This window comes from Crotalus tigris, unplaced genomic scaffold (assembly GCF_016545835.1).
Source record: "Crotalus tigris isolate CLP2741 ecotype Arizona unplaced genomic scaffold, ASM1654583v1 scf7180000018970.2248101, whole genome shotgun sequence".
Classification (NCBI taxonomy): domain Eukaryota; kingdom Metazoa; phylum Chordata; class Lepidosauria; order Squamata; family Viperidae; genus Crotalus; species Crotalus tigris.
The window spans coordinates 1,390,251-1,410,819 of record NW_024097302.1 but is presented as its reverse complement, the minus strand read 5'-3'; the positions used below and the strand labels follow the sequence as shown (position 1 = coordinate 1,410,819).

General features: G+C 36.3%; 2 protein-coding genes across 2 annotated transcripts; one reads left to right on the top strand and one right to left on the bottom strand.

Moving 5' to 3' along the window:
* Window positions 1-31: 31 nt before the first annotated feature.
* SELENOT (selenoprotein T) lies at window positions 32-16,279 on the top strand. Its single transcript, XM_039357953.1, has 6 exons — window positions 32-258; window positions 10,767-10,877; window positions 11,277-11,403; window positions 12,667-12,754; window positions 14,618-14,770; window positions 15,185-16,279. The coding sequence occupies exons 1-5, from the start codon at window positions 122-124 to the stop codon at window positions 14,740-14,742; spliced, it is 588 nt and encodes a 195-aa protein (XP_039213887.1). The 5' UTR covers window positions 32-121; the 3' UTR covers window positions 14,743-14,770; window positions 15,185-16,279.
* LOC120314652 (zinc finger BED domain-containing protein 5-like) lies at window positions 1,761-2,833 on the bottom strand. Its single transcript, XM_039357954.1, has 2 exons — window positions 2,779-2,833; window positions 1,761-2,507 (listed from the first exon to the last, which is right to left on the bottom strand). The coding sequence occupies exon 2, from the start codon at window positions 2,494-2,496 to the stop codon at window positions 1,945-1,947; it is 552 nt and encodes a 183-aa protein (XP_039213888.1). The 5' UTR covers window positions 2,497-2,507; window positions 2,779-2,833; the 3' UTR covers window positions 1,761-1,944.
* Window positions 16,280-20,569: the final 4,290 nt, after the last annotated feature.

The following is a 20,569-nucleotide window of genomic DNA, read 5'->3' as shown; positions in this document are numbered from 1 at the left end:
CTCGCGATAGGTACATCCGGCGCAGGCGCATTACGACGTCGGCTCGCGTGACCTGACTGCTTTAGGCTGAGCGGGCGGCGGAAGCTTTCCACAGTCGGGCCCAGAGGGCAGCGGGAGCAAGATGAAGCCGACCCTGGCGCTGCTGTTGCTGGTGGCGGTAGGGTTGAGCGGCGCTGAGGCTCAGCCGGGCGGTCTGCCGCCTGGGAAGAAACTACGCATGGCCTACGCCACGGGGCCGTTGCTCAAGTTCCAGATCTGGTGAGTGCGCGGCTTGTTGCGTTGCCCGCTGCTTCCCTACCCTGAACCGGAGCCAAGTTCAGCCTCGTACCGAAGGCCGGTCGGCGGCGGCGCTTCTTCATTTCCGTGCTGTCTGAGTTAAGGAGGCTGCGGAGGATGGTGGGGCAAAGGGCGGGCGGGGCTGGTGTGGAAGCGGCAAGAAATGTCACGACTGGAACCAACCCAAGTGGAAGTGCCGGATGGGGGTGGGGGGCGATCCTGAAGCGCTGCAGGCTACGGGAAAAGGAGGTGGAGAGATTGTGGCGCCTGAGAGAAGTGGAGGCGGCGATGACCGGCATGCAAAGCTCTGGATGGCTCTGCAGGTTGGGCTCTTTTCTGGGAAACTGGCTGGGGCTTGCTCGTTCCGGTGTTGGGTTGCAGTTGATATTAAGAATAGCGGCAAGGAGATAGACTGAGTAGGCAGGATAGAGTGGAGATACAGGCAGTTGTGAGGCTAGAAAAATGCAGTACTGGTTAGGAAGTACTAGAACCTTTGCCTTTCTCTTCCCCCCCCCCCGAATTATTGGCAAAGCAAATTATTGCAGTGTCCCAATGGTCATGTGATCAAACTTCAGCGACTTGACAACTGGAATGTATTTATAATGGTTGCAGTGTCCCGAGGTCATGTGATCTCCTTTTGCGCCCTTCTGACAAGCAAAGTTAATTCGCTTAACAACTATGTTAATAAACTTAACAACCACAGTGATTCAGTTAACAACTGTGGAAAGAAAGGTCATAAAATGGGGCAAAAACTCAACTGTCTTGCTTAGGGGGCTCAATTGTGGTCGTAAATTGAGGATTCCCTGTAATATCTAGAGCTGGAAGGTATTCATTAGTATAATGTAGACTTTATTCCTTAAAACCTTTTTGTTTTATATTGCTCACCATCTTTTCTTTAGCACACATATGACAATTTTACATTAAAATAGTATTTCCCACAATCATGGCATCCGGCCCTCTCAATTCCTGGCAAATAGATGGGGAAGAAATGGAGGTAGTGACAGATTTTATTTTTCTGGGCTCCAAGATCACCTCAGATGGGGACTGCAGCCAAGAAATTAAAAGACGCTTGCTCCTGGGGAGGAAAGCTATGGCAAATCTAGACAGTATCCTAAAAAGCAGAGACATCACCCTGCCAACAAAAGTGCGTATAGTCCAGGCCATGGTTTTCCCAGTTGCAATGTATGGCTGTGAAAGTTGGACCATAAGAAAGGCTGAGCGCCAAAGAATTGAGGCCTTTGAACTATGGTGCTGGAGAAGACTCCTGCGAGTCCCTTGGACTGCAAGGCGTTCAAACCGGTCAGTCCTAGAAGAGATCAACCCCGACTGCTCTTTAGAAGGCCAGATCCTGAAGTTGAAACTCAAATACTTTGGCCACCTAATGAGAAGGAAGGACTCACTGGAGAAGGGCCTAATGCTGGGAAAGATTGAGGGCAATAGAAGAAGGGGACGACAGAGAATGAGATGGCTGGATGGAGTCACTGAAGCAGTAGGTGTGAACTTAAATGGACTCCAGAAGATGGTAGAGGACAGGAAGACCTGGAGGAACATTGTCCATGGGGTCGCGATGGGTCGGACACGACTTCGCAATTAACAACAACAAGTATTTCCCACTTATTCTGATGCTATCCAAGAACATCTTCAAGGTGTATATAAGCTGTCAGATTGTTAAATTAGCTGGATACTAAATATTGGAAGTGGAGCAGATTTAATTTCTTGGATTACCTGATCAAGAATATCAGCAGACATGTCATCTATTCTTCTGTGGACAGTATCATTGGATAAGGAAACTGCACTCAATTTCATCACAAATTCGTCTCCTATCATAAGTCGAACAATGTCTTTGGCCGCTGGCAACAGTAACTCCTCAGCAATGGTGTGAGGTTTCATAGCTCTGGCGATTCTGAGTGTCACCACATATGAAGCTTCAATGGCTGCTATGTTTTGTTTGTGGTATTTGCCACCAGTGTCAAGTCTGGCTTTCTTGAGTCCATCAGCTTTGGTTCTAAAATAGTTTGTATCCTTGCCAGCATAGCTTGGATGCTTGCTCTCAAAATGGCGTTTCAGTTTGTTTGGCATCATCGATTCAGCTGATAGAACGTTGCAACAAATTACACATTGCGGTTTCTTGATTCCCGCTGTAAATATTGAGGTAAAACCATATTGTAAGAAATCCTCACTATATTTCCTTTTTCTGATGTTCTTCGGATCCATTGTCATTGAATGGTTTGCTAGTGAAAATATGTAACAGTAGCTTCAATAATACAAAACATGACACATAGCAAGTGGAAGCGACGGCGCAGGCCGACCACCAGCTGGGCTACCAGCTGGCCCAGCCCAAGGGAGGTAAGCCATCCGCCGGGCCCCACGCATGCCAGCTACCCTCCCAGTGCCCGCCGCTGCCCCACTAGCCTCACCATGGCCACTGCCCATTTGGTACGGCAGCAGGCAGGCCCAGGCGTTCCTGGGCGGCCCTCCCACCCCTGGTCCTCTTTTACTTACATTTAGTAGTTGCTCAGCAGGGAGGGGTGGAAACTTCCAGAAAGCTCGCCTTAGCTGCAGACAACTTGTAGCAATGTTTGCCGAGTGGGACTTTTGGCAGGCTCAGCAGGGCAGAGACAGCCTGGACAATTCCTATTGGCTTTTGAAATCCAATAGAATAAGAGGGAGTAGCACAGCTCATGAAAAAGGGGGGAAAAACAAACCAAAAAAAAAAAAAATGCTGGACTGTGTTTCATAAGGATTCTATGAGGAAAAACTCCAGGACTTTGGTGACCCCTGTTTAATGGTCGTTTGACCCCAAAAGGGGTCACGACCCACAGGTTGAGAATCGCTGAATTAAAGGTAATTGTGATTTTTAAATTTGAGGATATTTCAGCTTTTGTTCTACCCTAAATATCTTATAATTTTTGGCCTTAATTATCTTTTTTCATTGTAAATCCTGTTTGTTCTATGAAGCTTTTAGAATTAAGAATATTTGTGCCTATTTTTTACTATTTTTAAACAAGCATTGTTATGTCTCTGATGAACCAATGTTGCATCAGCATAAGAGAACACATAGGGATTAAAGTGGGAAAACAGGCAATAATTTTAAAAAACAATTTCACGTTAGTCTTTTAAAGTTTTTATTTTAAAACAGGCCTTTGAACTATGGTACTGGAGAAGACTCCTGCGAGTCCCTTGGACTGCAAGGCGTTCAAACCAGTCATTCCTAGAAGAGATCAACCCCAACTGCGCTTTAGAAGGCCAGATCCTGAAGTTGAAACTCAAATACTTTGGCCACCTAATGAGAAGGAAGGACTCACTGCAGAAGGGCCTAATGCTGGGAAAGATTGAGGGCAATAGAAGAACGGGACGACAGAGAATGAGTTGGCTGGATGGAGTCACTGAAGCAGTAGGTGTGAACTTAAATGGACTCCAGAAGATGGTAGAGGACAGGAAGATCTGAAAGAACGTTGTCCATGGGGTCGCGATGGGTCGGACATGACTTCGTAATTAACAACAACAACAACAACAGATTTAATAAAGTTTATAAATATATAATGTTATATGCAATTCCTCAGTCATTAAGCTCAGGGGCAGTAGTGTAAATTAGGTTTTCCCAATACTAAAGTTTCTGCATTCTGGTTAAAATTAATTTTATTAAAATTTATTTGTTGAAAAAAGTTAATCTCCTTGAGAGTAATTATAAAGCAGAAAACTGCCTTTCAATATTATGAAACTCAGTATGGTATTTGGCAAGAAATAAATGAAAAACAAAGAAATAGAAGCACAACACTCCAATACTAAACATAATTTTTGAACTCAAACGTGACTTCTAGAACACTGTTTGAAATGATGGTTTCTACCTAGTTCTTGAACCTGGCTGCATGATCACAATATCCCTAGTGCAGTGATGGCGAACCTTTTAGAGACCGAGTGCCCAAACTGCAACCCAAAACCCACTTACGCATTGTCGGGTGTCAGGTGGGTGTGGCCCTTTGGGTGGGTGTGGCTGCAGTGGTAACAGCAGACTGGGTGGGACTAAAAAGTTCAATCCCAACTTTGCAAGATCTTTTTTTTTTCTGCAAGAAGTTGAAATTTACTGATTGATTGGACCTTTTTTTTTTTGTACACGGCGGCGGAGGCCTAAAGCGAAAAGGTTTTATAAAACTCAACTGAAGGCCTAGGACTGGGGTGACGGTGTGCGTGCCCACAGAGTGGGCTCTGAGTGCCACCTCTGGCACCCGTGCCATAGTTTCGCCATCACTGCCCTAGTGTATGATTAAAACTTTCAGAAGGATACCTATTCTATCCATTTAGATATATTCTATTTTAGATCTCATGTGTAGATCAAAACCCCAATCTTTTTTCAGTCTTATTCTAGCTTTTTTTTCTCTGCCAGGTCACTTTCTGTATCTTTGCTTTTAAATCATCAGAAAGATCTTGTATTATTATGGCTACTGTTTGATGTTGATAAGAGTTGTCCAGTTAATGTTTTCTTAAGAGGACTAGCTGATTTAGCAGGTCGTCTGTTTGTTTTTCCAGTTCGATGCATTCTGAACACAAGATAGTGTAACGATTTGAGATAAAAAAAATTTTGGTCATATAAAACCTAAAAATATAAATTTTGAAATAAGAATACTGTACTGTTTTATTAGTTTGTTAAAATAGATGGTAGAATTTATATATAAGGGGTATATTTTAAATTTTAGATTGTATGAGGAATTGTGATAAAGGAATTGTGTTTAATTAAAAATTTGGAAAATAAATATTAAATGTTATATTAAAATATTAAGGGAAAATTAACCATCAGGTCACTGATCGGCTAAAAGTTTGATGTTTACGAATAACTAAGATTTGAATTTAAGATATTGTTATGAGTTGAGACAAAGGTTAAGTAAAATTTAGAAGTATAAATGCTAATAATTAAATTTGTATATGGGTTTGTGTTTATTTTTTTTCTCTTTTTTTTTCTTTTTCTGGAAAGGAAGAAAAAGTAGAAGGAAGAAAAGAAAAAAATTATTAGCTCCAAATATGAGATAGGAGACTTAGAAATTGGGTTCATTTAAAATCTGGAAATGATAAAGATTAAACATTAAATTTAAATATCAATGAGAAATTAAAGTTAAGAAAAACTTACTAGGTTATTGTCTAAAAAATGGAATGTCAAATTGATTAAGATATGTATAGACTGAAGATCATTGATGAATACTAGAAGGTATTTTTTGTTTGATTGATAGAATAAGAAATGTATTGGTTCGAATATGACAGTAGATATTATGGGGGAAAGAGAGGGAATTAGTTGTTGTAATACTTTGAGATTTATACTGATCTCAGCCGCCACGCTACTTTTCAAATATGTAAATGTAATATTGGAAAATTAATAAAACTTGGAAAAATGAAAAAAAAAACTTTCAGAAGGAATCATTGGAGCAGATAAATATAACAAATGGTTTTTTTTGTTTTATGCTAATTATTGGATCAAAGAGACTGGTTTACTACCAAAGCTGTTGTTATTTCTGATTTTTCCTATTGTTTCTCATTAGGGTACTACAGGATTATTGTACATTCAAATATAATATAGAAACTGGTTACTGAAATGCTTTATAACAAATTGTAATGTGAAACAATATGGAAGCAACAAAGTAATACTTTTATGTTCCAAATGTTATTGCAGAAAAAATCTTGTTTAATTGCTACTATATTCTATTCTATTCATTTTTGCTAATATTTAAAAGTCAAAGCATACTGGATGGAATTAGTGATAGTTTTATAAAGTGTATATATGGTAAATAAAAGTACAGTGTAAACATTTAATATCACAATAAAACCATATAATATCAGAATGAGTCATTTCCCAATAGAATATAATCAAGGGAAACATTTCTACAATTTCAGTCTAAATCTATATCAAATAATGAGAAAGGTTTTCTGGCTTCATAAAGGTCATGTGGAAAGAAACCTTTAAATTTCAAGAAATTAGACTCCAGATGTACATTAAGGGTAAAAGTTAAATGGGGAAATCCCCTAAAATGTGAGGAATCATTTTAAAATGAGAAAAGCTAATTGAGCTTGATTGTTTAATCAAACTCAGTGTAAAAGAACTTGGTTTGTATTCAAGTTATTCAAATACCTGGATGTTCCTATATGCATAGCCTGGAAGGTTAGTTCTGGTAATTTAGATTGATAATACTTTGGAAGATCCAATTAGAATAAGAATCTATGCAACACAGTCAACAGCTTTAATAATCTTTTAAATCAGGAAATAGAATTATGTGGCCAATTTAAAAGCCTGTCAATGTTTCCCATTTATATTTGTTCATCTATTTCAGTGGTTCTCAACCTGTGGGTCGGGACCCCATTTGGGGTCGAACGACCATTTCACGGGGGTCGCCAAACAACACAGTCCACCATTTTTTTCCCCTTTTCCTTAGAGTCTAATTCTATTGGCTTTCAAAAGCCAATAGGAATTGTCCAGGCTGTCTCTGCCCTGCTGAGCCCGCCAAAAGTCCCATTCTGCAAACGGTGCTGTATCAGTTGAGTAGTCCTCGATTTATGACCGGTTGAGTAGTCCTCGACTTACGACTGGTTGGGGGGGGGTTGCGGCATTAAAAAGGTTAAGAACCACTGATCTATTTCCACATTGTAGTACAGTTCTGATCTGTAAAATATTTTATATCCATATTTTGGTTTAGTTCACTCTTATAACCAGATCTTATAGTTTTCATCCTACTGTACATTCTTTGCATGCTTTTTTAAAAAAAATGTTTAAGAGGACTATATTTAAAAAAGTCCTACAATGTAGTCAGTTTAATAACTCAAATGAAAACGTTTATAGAATTTTTTTTAAAAAATTGCTTGCTTACTTAGAAAAAGCATGCTTTTCTAGCAATCTAATGTGTGGACTTTCACTCTTAGAATTTCCCAGACAGAATGATCACTTTAGAGAGCTCTGAAAGTTGATAATACTGCAAAAATGTCCATCTTAGAAAACATTTGTTTAACAATTACATCTAGGATTAAAATGGTTCTATTCATATGGTTTAATATTGAGTTATAATTTTAAAAAAGTGCTTAAATGGAAGCAGTTGTTATTTTTCTCTATGTGGGCAAAAGAATGGTCAACCTTGTCAAACTGATCTTCTATAGATAGTTCTTGAGTTATGACCGTAATTGAACCTGCAATAAGGTTGTAAGTTGTAATAGTTATTAGGTGGGTCACCATGCAACCATACGAGAAAGAGGAGGGCTTAAAGCACCTAATTTGAAATTATATTATGATGCAGCCACATTAACTTTGATAAGTGATTGGTTTAATTTAACAAATAAAAATATTCTTTCTCTTGAAGGGTGGGATTTATTATATGGTTGGCATGCATATTTAATTTTCAATAAGAAAGTAGATCGGGCTTTTAAATCGCATATTTTAAGAAATGCTTTACTTCAAGTCTGGAAGCAGTATTATTACAGGTTAAATTACAAAATACCTATTTGGGGGATTCCTGGACATGCAATTGAAGGGATTTCTAAGGGGATGAATTTTGAAAAAATTCCGTATAAAGAATTACTTATCTGGTCAGGTACTGACTGGCAATTAAAATCTTTAGATGTATTAAGGCAAGAAAATATTTTACAGTCATGGTTTCAGTATTTACAAAAAGTGGATAGGTGGACTTTAGATAAGAAAGTTGGAATAACATTAGGAGATGAAAATTTGGTAATTCAGATTAAAGATCAGAATCAGGCTCACATAAAAAGAATTTATAATGCGTTAATAGAATTGGATTCGGAAATGGAATTGGTTAAAGATTGTATGGTTAAATGGGCTCAGAATATCCAGGAACCGATTCCATTGGATTTATGGGAGATAATTTGGATTAGAAATGTTAAATTTACACAGGCTCAAAATTTAAGGGAAAATTTTTATAAAATGTTTTATAGGTGGCATTTGGATCCTAAAAAGTTGTCTTGTATGTATCCTAATTTATAGCCTAAATGTTGGAGATGCGGTAGTTCCGATGCAACTTATTTTCATATTTGGTGGACTTGTAAAAATATTAAGGCTTTTTGGATTATAAATTTGGTGGAACATTCAAAAGATTTTTAAAAGGAAGATAAAGTTTACTCCTCAACTATTTTTACTAGGGATTTTTGTGGATTTTGATGTTAAAGAAACTATTTTAATGTTGAATTTAGTAACAGCAGCAAGGTTATTGGTAGGTCAATATTGGAAGAAAGATTCGTTGCCTACTATAGAAGAATGGACACTAAAGGTTTCTAATTTAGCAGAAATGGCTAAAATTTCTGATTAAGGATCATATACAAGAAAGATATATTATGGTATGGAGAAGATGGATAGATTATATTCAGATTAAATATGGAACTAAAAAGTTCCATTTACTTTATGATTAAATTTTAAATAATAATTATTAATAGTATTTTATAATGGAAATTATTTAGTTTATTTATTATTATTATTATGGTACTTTATAATAATTGTTTTAAAATGGATTTGTTTATAGTATTATGATATTAAGGTTTAAAGGGAGTTAAGGGTTAAGTATGAATTTGGTTATTTTATAATTTGTTAAATTTAATTAGATTTTGTTTAATATGTTTGTAATAACCCTGTACTCTGCTCTGGGAAGTGGAGGGGTGGGGGGTGTTGGGGTTTAAAAATTTTTTTTGTTAATTTTTAATAAAACTTTTTCAATAAAAAAGCTCAGAAAAATAGAGCTATTACAGTTGAGAAAATGTTATGGCATTGCTCTTTATGTATCTTTAAATCTTTAGTTGTTAGGTATTGTCTGCATTTTCTTAAAAAGCAAGTTTATGGAAATATTTAACTTATTTAAAATAAAGTTGGTTCAAATAGCAAAAAATAAAAAATAAGCCTAGGAGTTGGGCGTGGGGGCCGATGTGTCTGGCAGCAGCTGCAGCCCGCACAGCACAAATAAGCCTGAGTGCAGAGGTGGGGGGAGGCAGATGATCTGGATGCACTGTGCAGCCGCCTGGCTTGCATGAGGCTTGCGTGGCGGCACTAGCAACAGGCAGAGGCAGAGGCACGCAGGAAGGCAGGTGATCCCACTGCCAATTCCATCCCACCATCTCTCAGGGTATGTGGCCACGCAATGCGTCAGGATCACCTGCTTCTGCCTCCACGCTCAGACTTACCTGTGTTGCACCAAGGGACCAGTGGGCTGTGGCTGCTGCCAGCCCCCATGCACTTGCCACCTCTTGTGTGTGCACTGTGGGAGTTGATCACCCTGATACCGTGTTTCCCCGAAAATAAACTCTAATGCACCTTTTGGTGCCCAAAAAAGTATAAGTCCAGGTCTTATTTTCAGGGAAACATGGTAGTTGACTGGTAAGTTGAGGACTACTTGTATTAGAAATTACTTTTACTAAGGCAGGGCTTTTCAACCTTTTCACCCATTGTACCACTTTTAGGATATGGCAACATCCAAGTACCACCCGTCGCCTAGCAAGGTGTCAAAAACTTGATGATCCCCCCCCCAAAAGGAAAAAACTGATGAAGTACAGGTAGTCCTCGACTTACAACAGTTCGCTTAGTGACTGTTCAAAGTTACAATGGCACTGAAAAAAGTGCCCCCCAAGCCACAGCCGAGCAAGACACCTGCCTGCCCACCCGGCGGCGCTCTTCCTCCTGTCCGAGGCTTCCATTGTTATGAGCATTTCTGTTGAGGATTGGCAGCAGGAATGGGGTGGGAGGTGTTTGATTTTTATTCCCCCCCCCCCATCTGCTGGGTGGTTGCAGCAGGTTTTGGTCACTTCATGTGACCCTGGGATACTGTGACCGTCATAAATATGAGTCAGTTGCCAAGCATCTGGAGATGCTGCAACATTCCAGCTGATCGGTGCTTCTTCTGAGCTCAGCAGAAGCACCAGGATCAGCACTGAGCTCCAGCTGGAGCCTGGCGCTGATCCTGGCACTTCCACTGAGCCCTGACAGCCCCAAAGAAGTGCTGATCCTAGCACTTCCACTGAGCTCTAACAGCCCTGTAGCTCCAGCCATCTCTCGCTCAGGCTTGTGCGGTGCTGCCACCAGTTCAGCTCATTCCCCTCCCCAGCTACCACTTTTCTAGGAAGGTTGCGTACCACCTGCCAGGTGCCAATATACCACAGATGGTACCTGTACCACTGGTTGAAAAGCCCTGTACTAAGGTATATAGATAATACATATTTTAGTAAATACTGAAGAAAACACTCAAGCATTTTTCTATACAAAATTACTGGTATTATAGTAAGGTCTTCCAGCAACTATTAACTACTAAAACACTTTTTTTTTTTTGTTATTGGTTCTTGTTTTTTCTCAGGTGGCTATTGCCAGTATTTCTAATTATCTGTCTTAGAGTTCTAGGGGGAAGAGCTTTTTCCAAACCACTGAATTTATCAAAGTGATATGGAGGGGAGGGCTGTGTGTGTGTGTGTATGTACGAAATGCTCAATCATACCAGTATTAATTGTGATATAATACTTCCGTGCAGTGTTTCCTGAGGATACAGGCGGGTGTTTGAAGAGTACATGCGGGTTATTAGCCAGCGGTACCCAGACATCCGCATTGAAGGGGAAAACTATCTTCCCCAACCTATATATAGGTAAGTTAGTTCTGAGTTAAAATATACTAAATGCTTTATCTGAATGGATTGGAGATATCAAGTTTTGTAATGTTACAAAATCTCAAAAGCAATATTTGATTGCATTCTGACTTAGTTTTAATTACTATATACAATAATAATAATGTAACAGTCTGAAAAGTAACAAAATATCTGTAAGCAAACAGCTAAGTTCAGAGACCACCAAGGACTCTCATTTTTTTAAGAATAGTATTCAGCTATTGTTAATGCTCTTTAAAGTTTATGTGCAGCTTTTCAAATCTGTGGTAAAGCAAAATCCACTGGTGTTCACATTGACATGGCATAACTTTTGTTTCTTTAGATTAGTTAAATTTAGTTTTATCCTACTTTGATAATTAACTTAACTTTTTTTTCCACCAGACACATAGCATCTTTCTTGTCAGTCTTCAAACTAGTGCTAATAGGCTTCATTATTGTTGGCAAGGATCCTTTTGCTTTATTTGGCATGCAAACTCCAAGTATCTGGCAGTGGGGACAAGAAAATAAGGTACTATTTCTTAATAGCATTTTATTTTTTTAATTGTGCTAGAAGCAGATTTTATACTATATTTACTTAATTGAACCATATTACACGAGCATCCTCTTACTCAATATTGTAAATGGAAGGTACTTTAAAAACATAACAAGCACTGTATACAACTAAAACATCTCATTTAGGAATGAAAAAAATTCTTGGCTCTTAAAGAGATTTTTTTGGCTATAAGTAAGTTTTGTGTTGTATATGTGTGTGTGTGTGTATGTATGTATAGGTATACATACATACAGTATGCCTTTGTGTTAGTCTTGACTCTTGACCCTTGGGACTGCCTGAATAAATCCCTGTTTCTTGGCAATAATTTTTGGAAGTGGCTTGCCATTGTTTTCTTCCTAGGGCTGTGAGAGTCAATGACTGACCCAGTGTCAACTCAGCTGGCTTTGTGCCTAAGGCAGGACTACACTCCTGGCTTCTGGTCTATCACAGCATATTGGCTCTCACACAGGAATGATAATGTTTGGCCCTTTTAAATGCCACAAGTAATACATTTTTCTTTTGGTTGATACAAGTAGTTTGGAGAGTCCATTGGAGTTTGATGGCTAATAAATTTAAATAAATAACAATAACAAAAACAGCACTATCTAGTTGATATAAGAATGTTTAAAATTCTATTTAACATCTTCAAAATTAGAAGTTGTGAAACATTTTAAAATAAGTAACTGAATGAAAAATGGGTTGAAGTATAATAACTTGACCTTAGCTATACACTTACTTTGAGGAAAGTATATTTTTAAAGTGCTTTTATAATGTTTGACTAAAAAATTTTCAGAGCCATCTTGGTAAAATTTATATCATCTCATTGTTGATGAATAATATCAAATAGATACTCAACATGTTAGTACAAAGAAAAGAGTATTATTAGGGTTGAAGCAGAATATTAATAGGCAGATTAAATGTGAAACTATAAGTTGCTTTTATGGAACTTTTGTTAGACACACACACATACACACACTATATTTATATATTGTACTTATCAAGTTTTGTTTCTGTTAAAAATTTGATGTTGACAGTGTTATTCATCAGTATATTTTTTCCTAAATATAAATGTTTTTTTGTAATATAAAAATAGCAAATCAATAAAACCTCTTAAATAAAGAATAACAAAGTATGCATAGCAGATATTGCTATCAATTTAATTGAGCGAAATCACAAATATGTTACATAATTCTTAAATATATTGTGTGGTGTAATAACTATGATAAATGCTCTTTTTAGGTATATGCTTGTATGATGGTTTTCTTCCTGACCATCATGCTTGAGAACCTGTGTATGTCAACAGGTGCATTTGAAATAACTTTAAATGGTAAGTTTTCAATAATTTTTTTTATCTTCCATTAAGCATAAAATGAACTTTATGCATCCATATAAGACATAGTTGGAGTCAAACTTGATTTGAAAGCACTTTTATTTGTTAAGAATTTTATCAATTTATAAACTACATATGATACCCAAAATCAGACATAAGGTTTCTAAAGATAAAAAAACTCTTTGGATCTGAGCTGTAAACTTTCACAAAATTAGATAAGATAAGATAACTTTTATTGTCATTTTTTTTTACTGTGGGCACAACGGATCACATCAAAAATGAAATTTAGTTGCCTGCTCTCAAAGTGAACACATACATGACACACACCTAACATATTATATACAACATATGTATAGACCCACACCCCTACATATACATAAGAAATAAATATTAAACACTGTCCATGTTGAAAATATAACGGAAGGAGGAAGCTTGAGAGTTCACAAGGTTAATGCTATGTGGAATGAAACTATGGCTGAATCTGGATGTTCTGCTACGGATACGATGAAGCCTCCTCCCAGAAGGTAACAATGAAAACAGGTCATGAAGAAAATGTGTAGTGTCCCAGACAATCTTGGGGATCCTGCTTAAGCAACGCTTCTGTGCGATGTCTGGATGGGAAGGAGGGAACTGCCAGTGATCTTTTTGGCCCTCCTCACCACACTCTGCACCGCCTTCCTGTCTGAAGCAGTGATGCTTCCAAACCAGACTGTGATGCTGTATGACAGGATGCTCTCGATCGTCCCACTGTAGAAAGTGGTCAGGATAGAAGAAGGAAGATATGCTTTTCTCATGCGATGCAGAAAATGCAGGCGCTGCTGTGCCCGCTTCACCAGTGTCTCGCTGTTGAGCAACCAAGCCAGCCTAATCATTAGCTGCACACCTGGGAATTTGATGCTGGTAACCATCTTCACAGGTGAATCATTAATGCACAGAGAAGTGTAGCTGTGCCTGCCTTTTCTGAAATCAACAATGTTTTCTTTGGTTTTTCCGATATTTAAAACTAGGCTGTTCACCAACCCCCTCAACCTCCTTGCGGTAAGTGCCCTCATTGTCATCATGAATAAGGCCCGCTAACTGGGCCTTATTATTTTATTTTTTTTTGCTTATTGCATTTGTATCTTAACACAGTAAAAATAACAATAGGTTAGTAAGGTCATTTCATTTGAATTTAGAGAGTAAACAGTTTGTGTTTCTCATTTTGGAAATTCCCAAGTAAGATAAGGGAATAGGATGTATGCATTTTGTACTGAACTAATGTTTTAAAAATGGCCATGTGTTTTTTTCAAGAGCCTGCTAAAGTTGGTTGAGAATGTATGTCTTACTGTTCGACATTAGAAAGAAACTGAGATGAAATCAGAGCATGAATAAATATTGGTTTTCTTTTTCAAAACTTTACATTAATAGCCATGTTAACTTTCTTATTCTTAATGTTTTAAATCATTAACAAAAGTAATTATTTGAATTTGTAATCTTCAGATACTCACTGATGCCCCCAAATCTTTATGAATGACATACTTAATTACAGAATAATTAGAACAACGATACTGATGGTTTTGCACGTGCATTTTCTTCCAGACTTATTGAGAGTAAATTTTGTTTGCAGAATTGCAATGTTTATATTTTTTTTATGGATTTGTCAGTATTGTGGAATTCTTGCTTGGTTTAGAAGGAACCAGAATATCCTGATGTCAAAGCAAGAACATCCGATGTTAGCATGGTTTTGGAACCATGACACCTGACTTTTTTTAATTTCAAAAGCTTGTATCCATAGGTTTTTCATAAGTATTTTGAATGTAGGTAGCTATAAAAGCTATTCCTGCACCTTATATATTTAACCTTTTTCCCTATGCTTTTTAGATGTCCCAGTGTGGTCTAAGCTGGAGTCCGGGCATCTTCCTTCAATGCAGCAACTTGTTCAAATCCTTGATAATGAAATGAAACTCAATGTGCATATGGAGCAAATGCCACATCATAGATCATAGCCCCATTCATCAGTACTGAAAACTTCTTGTAAGTTTTTTTTAAAAGATCTTTCTTTTCTGACCATATTCTGTACCTAAGATATTTAAGCAGTGAAGTAGAGCAGGGATCCCTAACCCCCAGGCTGTGGACCGGCAATGGTCTGCGGCCTGCCAGGAACCAGTTTCTGCATGCATGAGATTCTGACAATGCGCGAATTCATGCCCCTGGTCCACAGAAAAAACGCCCTCCATGGAACCACTCCCTGGTGCCCAAAAGATGGGGGGGGGCACTGAAATAGAGTCTGCTTATTGAGACACCCTACTTTTGGGAGGTATTTTTAATCATTTTTGTTGAATATCTTTGTCAACAATATGTATAGAAGATATCTGGGATATTTTTTTTTGAACTTACGTTATGAAGGTATCTTGTAACTTGTTCTGTTTCAATTTCTTCTGCTTTCAGACATTAAGTGATACTTTCCAAAGGCAACATGAATGAAATAAATGAAGGTCTGTACTGAAGACATAAAGCTGTTGGTACAGACTGGATGATCTACTTGTCTTCATGTTGTACCTTCTGAAAATCTTAATGCAAGATCTCTTTCAGTGCTGGTATGTGTCCAAGAACTGCACATTCAAGGAGTGCAATAATACTGTATAATTTTTTTAAAAGTAATTTAGCCAGTTCAGTTTTAGAGAAGAAAAATACAGGTATTACTTGGTTACAAGTTTTTGCTTTTGATTAGATCCAGACTAAGTTGCATTTCAGACCTATGAAATTTAGTGTGGATGAAATGCAACCAGTGGTCTTGATCTTTATATTCATGTCTATTAAGGTGGCAAAATTAGTTAATATTCTAATATTTTCCCTGGGAAAAAAAACTGATTTTCTTTATGTGGCCTTTATAGAATATTTATAGTTTAAAATCAATCTTCAGAAGTACTGGCTGTCTTTTAAACTGGTTTAGATAATTGATAGCTGCTGAACAATACTGATTTGGTTATGTAAGTTTTGTATATTTTCAGAGTATATTGCTGGGTGAATGGTGCATTGTAAAACTAAATTATATAAACAAATTATATGCAGAGTAACTACCTTCTACGTCATGACTTGAGAAAACCAAGTGATGTTCAGATTCTCTCAACAATTTGAAGTCTGTTTCCTGGCCCAAATTGTACGATCAAGTAGTTGGCCTTTATGCTGTCATAAATATGAACTAAGTAAATTAATTTAAATAAAGAAATTTCATTTACTGTGAGTAAATCAGCTTAAATCGCTTCATAAACTTGTCTGAATAATATATTGAAGAAAGAAGCAAAAGCAATTTCATATACATTATGGATGTTTCAAATCTCCCTTATATAATCTCTGACATTACTCAAAATTGTCATATAAATCCAAAAGGCAATGCTACCTTCTTAAAGGATAATATTTTTAAACCAGATATTGAAGAACAAAAATATTTTTAAACTATGTGAACATTTAATTTTAATTCATTGAAGAAAAGGCTTTCATTGAGTAAATTTATTTCCAATAAAATTATTCCATCTCCAGCCACAATTCTTTCAAGTGTGCTACAGCCTCTGTTGGTTCCCATGTTATCCTTTTGAGTAACTGATCAAATACATTTGCAATAACAAGTAAGGTTAAAAATATAAAAAAGGGTTGTACTTTCCATCTATAATGTCCTCCATGTATATAAATAGTTTTGGATTTAGAAAGCAGATAATCATACATGGACTTATGATTAATTTGACTTGTTAAGTTGTGAATTTGCATAACTTCTTATATGGGTTTAAGGTTCTTTTGAGCTCTTCTTGTTTGTAGATGTTTTAAGACTAGTTTTGTTACACTGAAATTCTTCTACAAAAGCACAAAAAGAAAAAATAGTATAATCTATGTTAGTATCTTTCTAAGGCCAACTTAACATCTAAAATTTGAATCTTCCAGAATTCTTTGTTTAATAGGATAATAAAGGAAGAAATACAAAATATGCTAATTTCAGGCTGTTTAAAGTCCTAGTAATAATCATTTAAAATACAACATATACAAAATTAAATCTTCCTTGAGTTGAGCTTAACTCAACATATCAATGATATTTTTTTCCTCAACCATACCGAAATGGTTTGCCATTGTGTATTTTGGGACTTTCTTGGCCTTTCATGTTGGTCCTCCAGGAACTAACCACATCTGACCAACATAACTCTTCGTAGATAGCAAACAACATCTAGATTCCTATTTCAAATTGTCTGTTGTGATTTCTGGCAAATAAGTTAATTATTATTATACATTATTATAATTATTATTTGGAAGTCCACAACTTGCTATTTGGTTGTTAATTATTATGCTTATGGTTAACCTATAATCTTAATTAAATGAACTTTCAGTTTAAAAGTCGATGGTGATAAAGTGTTCCATAGTGGCAATGCAATAATTTCAATATTATTATTGTTATTTTATTTGGATTATATTCCCCCTGGCTCCAGATGACTCTGGGCAGATAGCGACTTAAAAACAAAATAACAAATATACAATAAACAATAAACAAGATGATGAATAACAAACATAACATACTGAACATGGAAATATAACCACGCTCGCTCAAAGTCTGGGAACCTTAAGCTGCCAATTTTTAAGATTTTATGTTGCTGCTGAAATTTTTCAAGTTTGTCTTTTATAGGCTGACATTTGGTCTCCCTATTCCAATGTGATATAATGTGATCTTATTATTTAACATTGTTCAGAGGCATCTTCTGGAGAAAACAGGTTTCTACTTCCCCTCCACCCAAAAATCAATTTGTGTTAGGACACATCTAGATCTCATGTGTGACAAAATTAGTTTGGGGTAGAAAATAAATATTACTGCCATTTCCAGCTTTCCATGCAAAAAAATATTGCACACTGGTGTCTCCAAAGCAAAAGCATAGATATGATGGCCTCCTAGATTTTTAATAATAGAATGGACATTTTGCAGTAGCCCTACTTCAATAAGCATCAGTTACAGATAGTCCTTGACTTATGACCACAATTGAACCCCAAATTTCTGTTCATAAGCAAGACAGTTAAGTGAAGTAACCTTTCTTGCCACAATTATTAAGTAAATCACTGCAGTAGTTAAGTTAGTAACACAGTTGTTAAGTGAATTTGGCTTCCCCATTAACTTTGCTTACAAGGTTGCAAAAGGTGGTGATCACATGACCCCGGGACACTGCAACCATCGTAAATATAAGTCAGTTGCCAACATCTGAATTTTGATCACATGGCCACAGGGATGCTCCAATCATAAGTCACTTTTGTGAGTGTTATAACTTCGAATGGTCACTAAATGAGTGGTTGTAAGTTGAGGACTGCCTCTAGTGTTGTATCTATTAATTTTGACTTCTTACATAATTATACAAGCTTTCCATATACTTTTTTTTACTCTTTATTATTATTACAAAATTAATTCCTTTTGAAAAGCTGTTTTATAATTTTTCAAAATTGTTGAAGAATTATGAGGGATGTTTGGTGCTCTCTGAGCTTGATTGGTTTCTTGCAGATATTTCATTACTATCATGCTAGCACTGATAATGTTACCAGTTTGGGTAATGAACATCTGCAAGAAAACAATCAAGCTCAGATAGCACCAATGACCCCCTCATTTCAACCCTGAGCTACAAATATTACCCTTGATTGTTAAAGAATTATGTTTTCAAAAATAAATTTCTAAAGCCTAAAACATATTGAGTGACAGTACAGCAAACATTAATGAAAACATGTGCTTAATCATTTGCAGTTATGTCTCTAGTATTTAGTAGGTTTTTGAATGGGGGACAGTAAAATTGCAGAACACTTGAGATTCTTCCTCAACCAAAAACAAAAAAATCTAAACAACCAGCCTTGAACAAGAACTAATTAAAATATTTTAAAATATATAAAGAAATAACACAAACAAATTTTAATAGGTATATTGATTCAACTCATTACTTTATGAAAATCAGGTATTTCCAATGATGTAATATATTAAGATTTTTTAAAGTCTACTTAATTCAGTTCAGTTATGATGTAAATTTATATGGTCTGTGGACTATAGCCCTTTTGGTTTTGTTTGGTATATGTGATGCTTACTGTGAACTCTTTATCTGTGAGAAAGACTTAGGTTGAAATACATTCAGAATTTTTGTCTTATTTGAAAATCAGGATTAAATATTGCTTGGCATATATACTGCACATGTTTATGTGATATGTTCATATATAGTAGGTGCATTTTTTAAAATTAGTGCACCATGATTTTTGCTGAGCTAATAACAGATATTTCTCTGCATCCTCAAATATATTTTGTTACTGCTATAAAAATTACTGGTTTAATCATAAGATATATAGCAATGTGTTTAGGTTTCTGTAATATTCCCACTCTTATAATTTATTACATTCAAAATACACTTTTTCCTCTTGTTCCAAATTTAAACTTCTCATTTTTTCATATTCTATGTATGTACATCATTGTTAAATCTCAGGGAAGAAATAAATATATAAAGCTTAACTTCACTATAGCCAATCAAAATAGAATTTCTGCTTTTTTATATAATCAGTTTTATATTTTACTATATATTAAAACTGTTGGACTTCAATAAACCTAAGTCTTTCAATACAGCTTAAGCCCATTGATTTCAGTTTTATGTACATTTATTGTGGAAAGGTTTTAATCTCATTAAAAAAATTGAAAGTACTCCAAATTTACATGTACTGATATAGTGTGTGTGACTTTGAAATAAAAATGTTAAATTAGGTGATCTTATTGTATTAAAAAATTGACATTCCAAATGTAAGATTTGTTTCCACACCATATTTTCATAAAATTGCTATAAATTTTAAATAATACTATACAACTCATGACCTGTTGGTTCATTGTTTCAGAGATATTTCCTTATCTAAACAGAGAAACAGAACGACCAAGGTCAGAGACTCTGGGAGTGGGAGTGACTTTCCACTTCCTGCCAGTTTGACTCTCCAGCAGTTAATGATGGGATTGGTCTACCCGGTATCTGGAGGGCTACCCGGTATCTGCCTGATCTCCAGTGGCCAAAGGAAGAATTGATCTGACTAGCCCTCAAGAGGGCTAGGGTGCAACTGGTCTATTGAAGCTCCAGGTGGCAGCACAGCAGCACTGAAACAACAAATTTGCCAAATTTCAGTCCCATGAAAGTCGTGGTTTCAGATTTTGTACACATTCTGTAATTTAGCGCTTTTGAGGTACCTAGGTTGTAAAAGTGCTTCTCTGTGATGCACAATTTTCCCTAGTTAAAAGTTACAGATGTGTGAGTTTTAATAGTATATAAGTCATTTAGATTTTGTTAGAATATTTCTAAAGTACATGATTGGCGTATTAGAGGAAGGCATCACATTCTTTAGTTTTGCCTGTAGGAAATAAATACAGAAATATATTCTTGAAAACCATCTCCTGCTGCTAATTCTGCAAGATGTTGGTGCAGACTTCACCAACCTAGTAATTTCCAGATACGCAGACCATAGCTCCTATCACTCCCACTCACCAAATGCTCTAAATGTTAGAGTTTTCTGACCAGAGGTGAGGATCTGATATAGCACATGTAGTAGGCATTGATTGTGAAAAGCTGTTGTAATTAGTTACTCATAAAAACAAATAAAAGCTTCAGCTATAAAAGCTTGACAAAGCTGTGTTAATTGCTTTGAAACAACCCAAAAGTACAGACTCCTTTAAATAGTGTTTGCAGAGCTATTACTGCATCTCTTTTGGTGGCCATTAATGAAAAGATTGGTGATATCTATCTCAAAATGGCTAACATAAAATCTGAATCTGCAATAATTGTAAACTTACTGAATAGACTG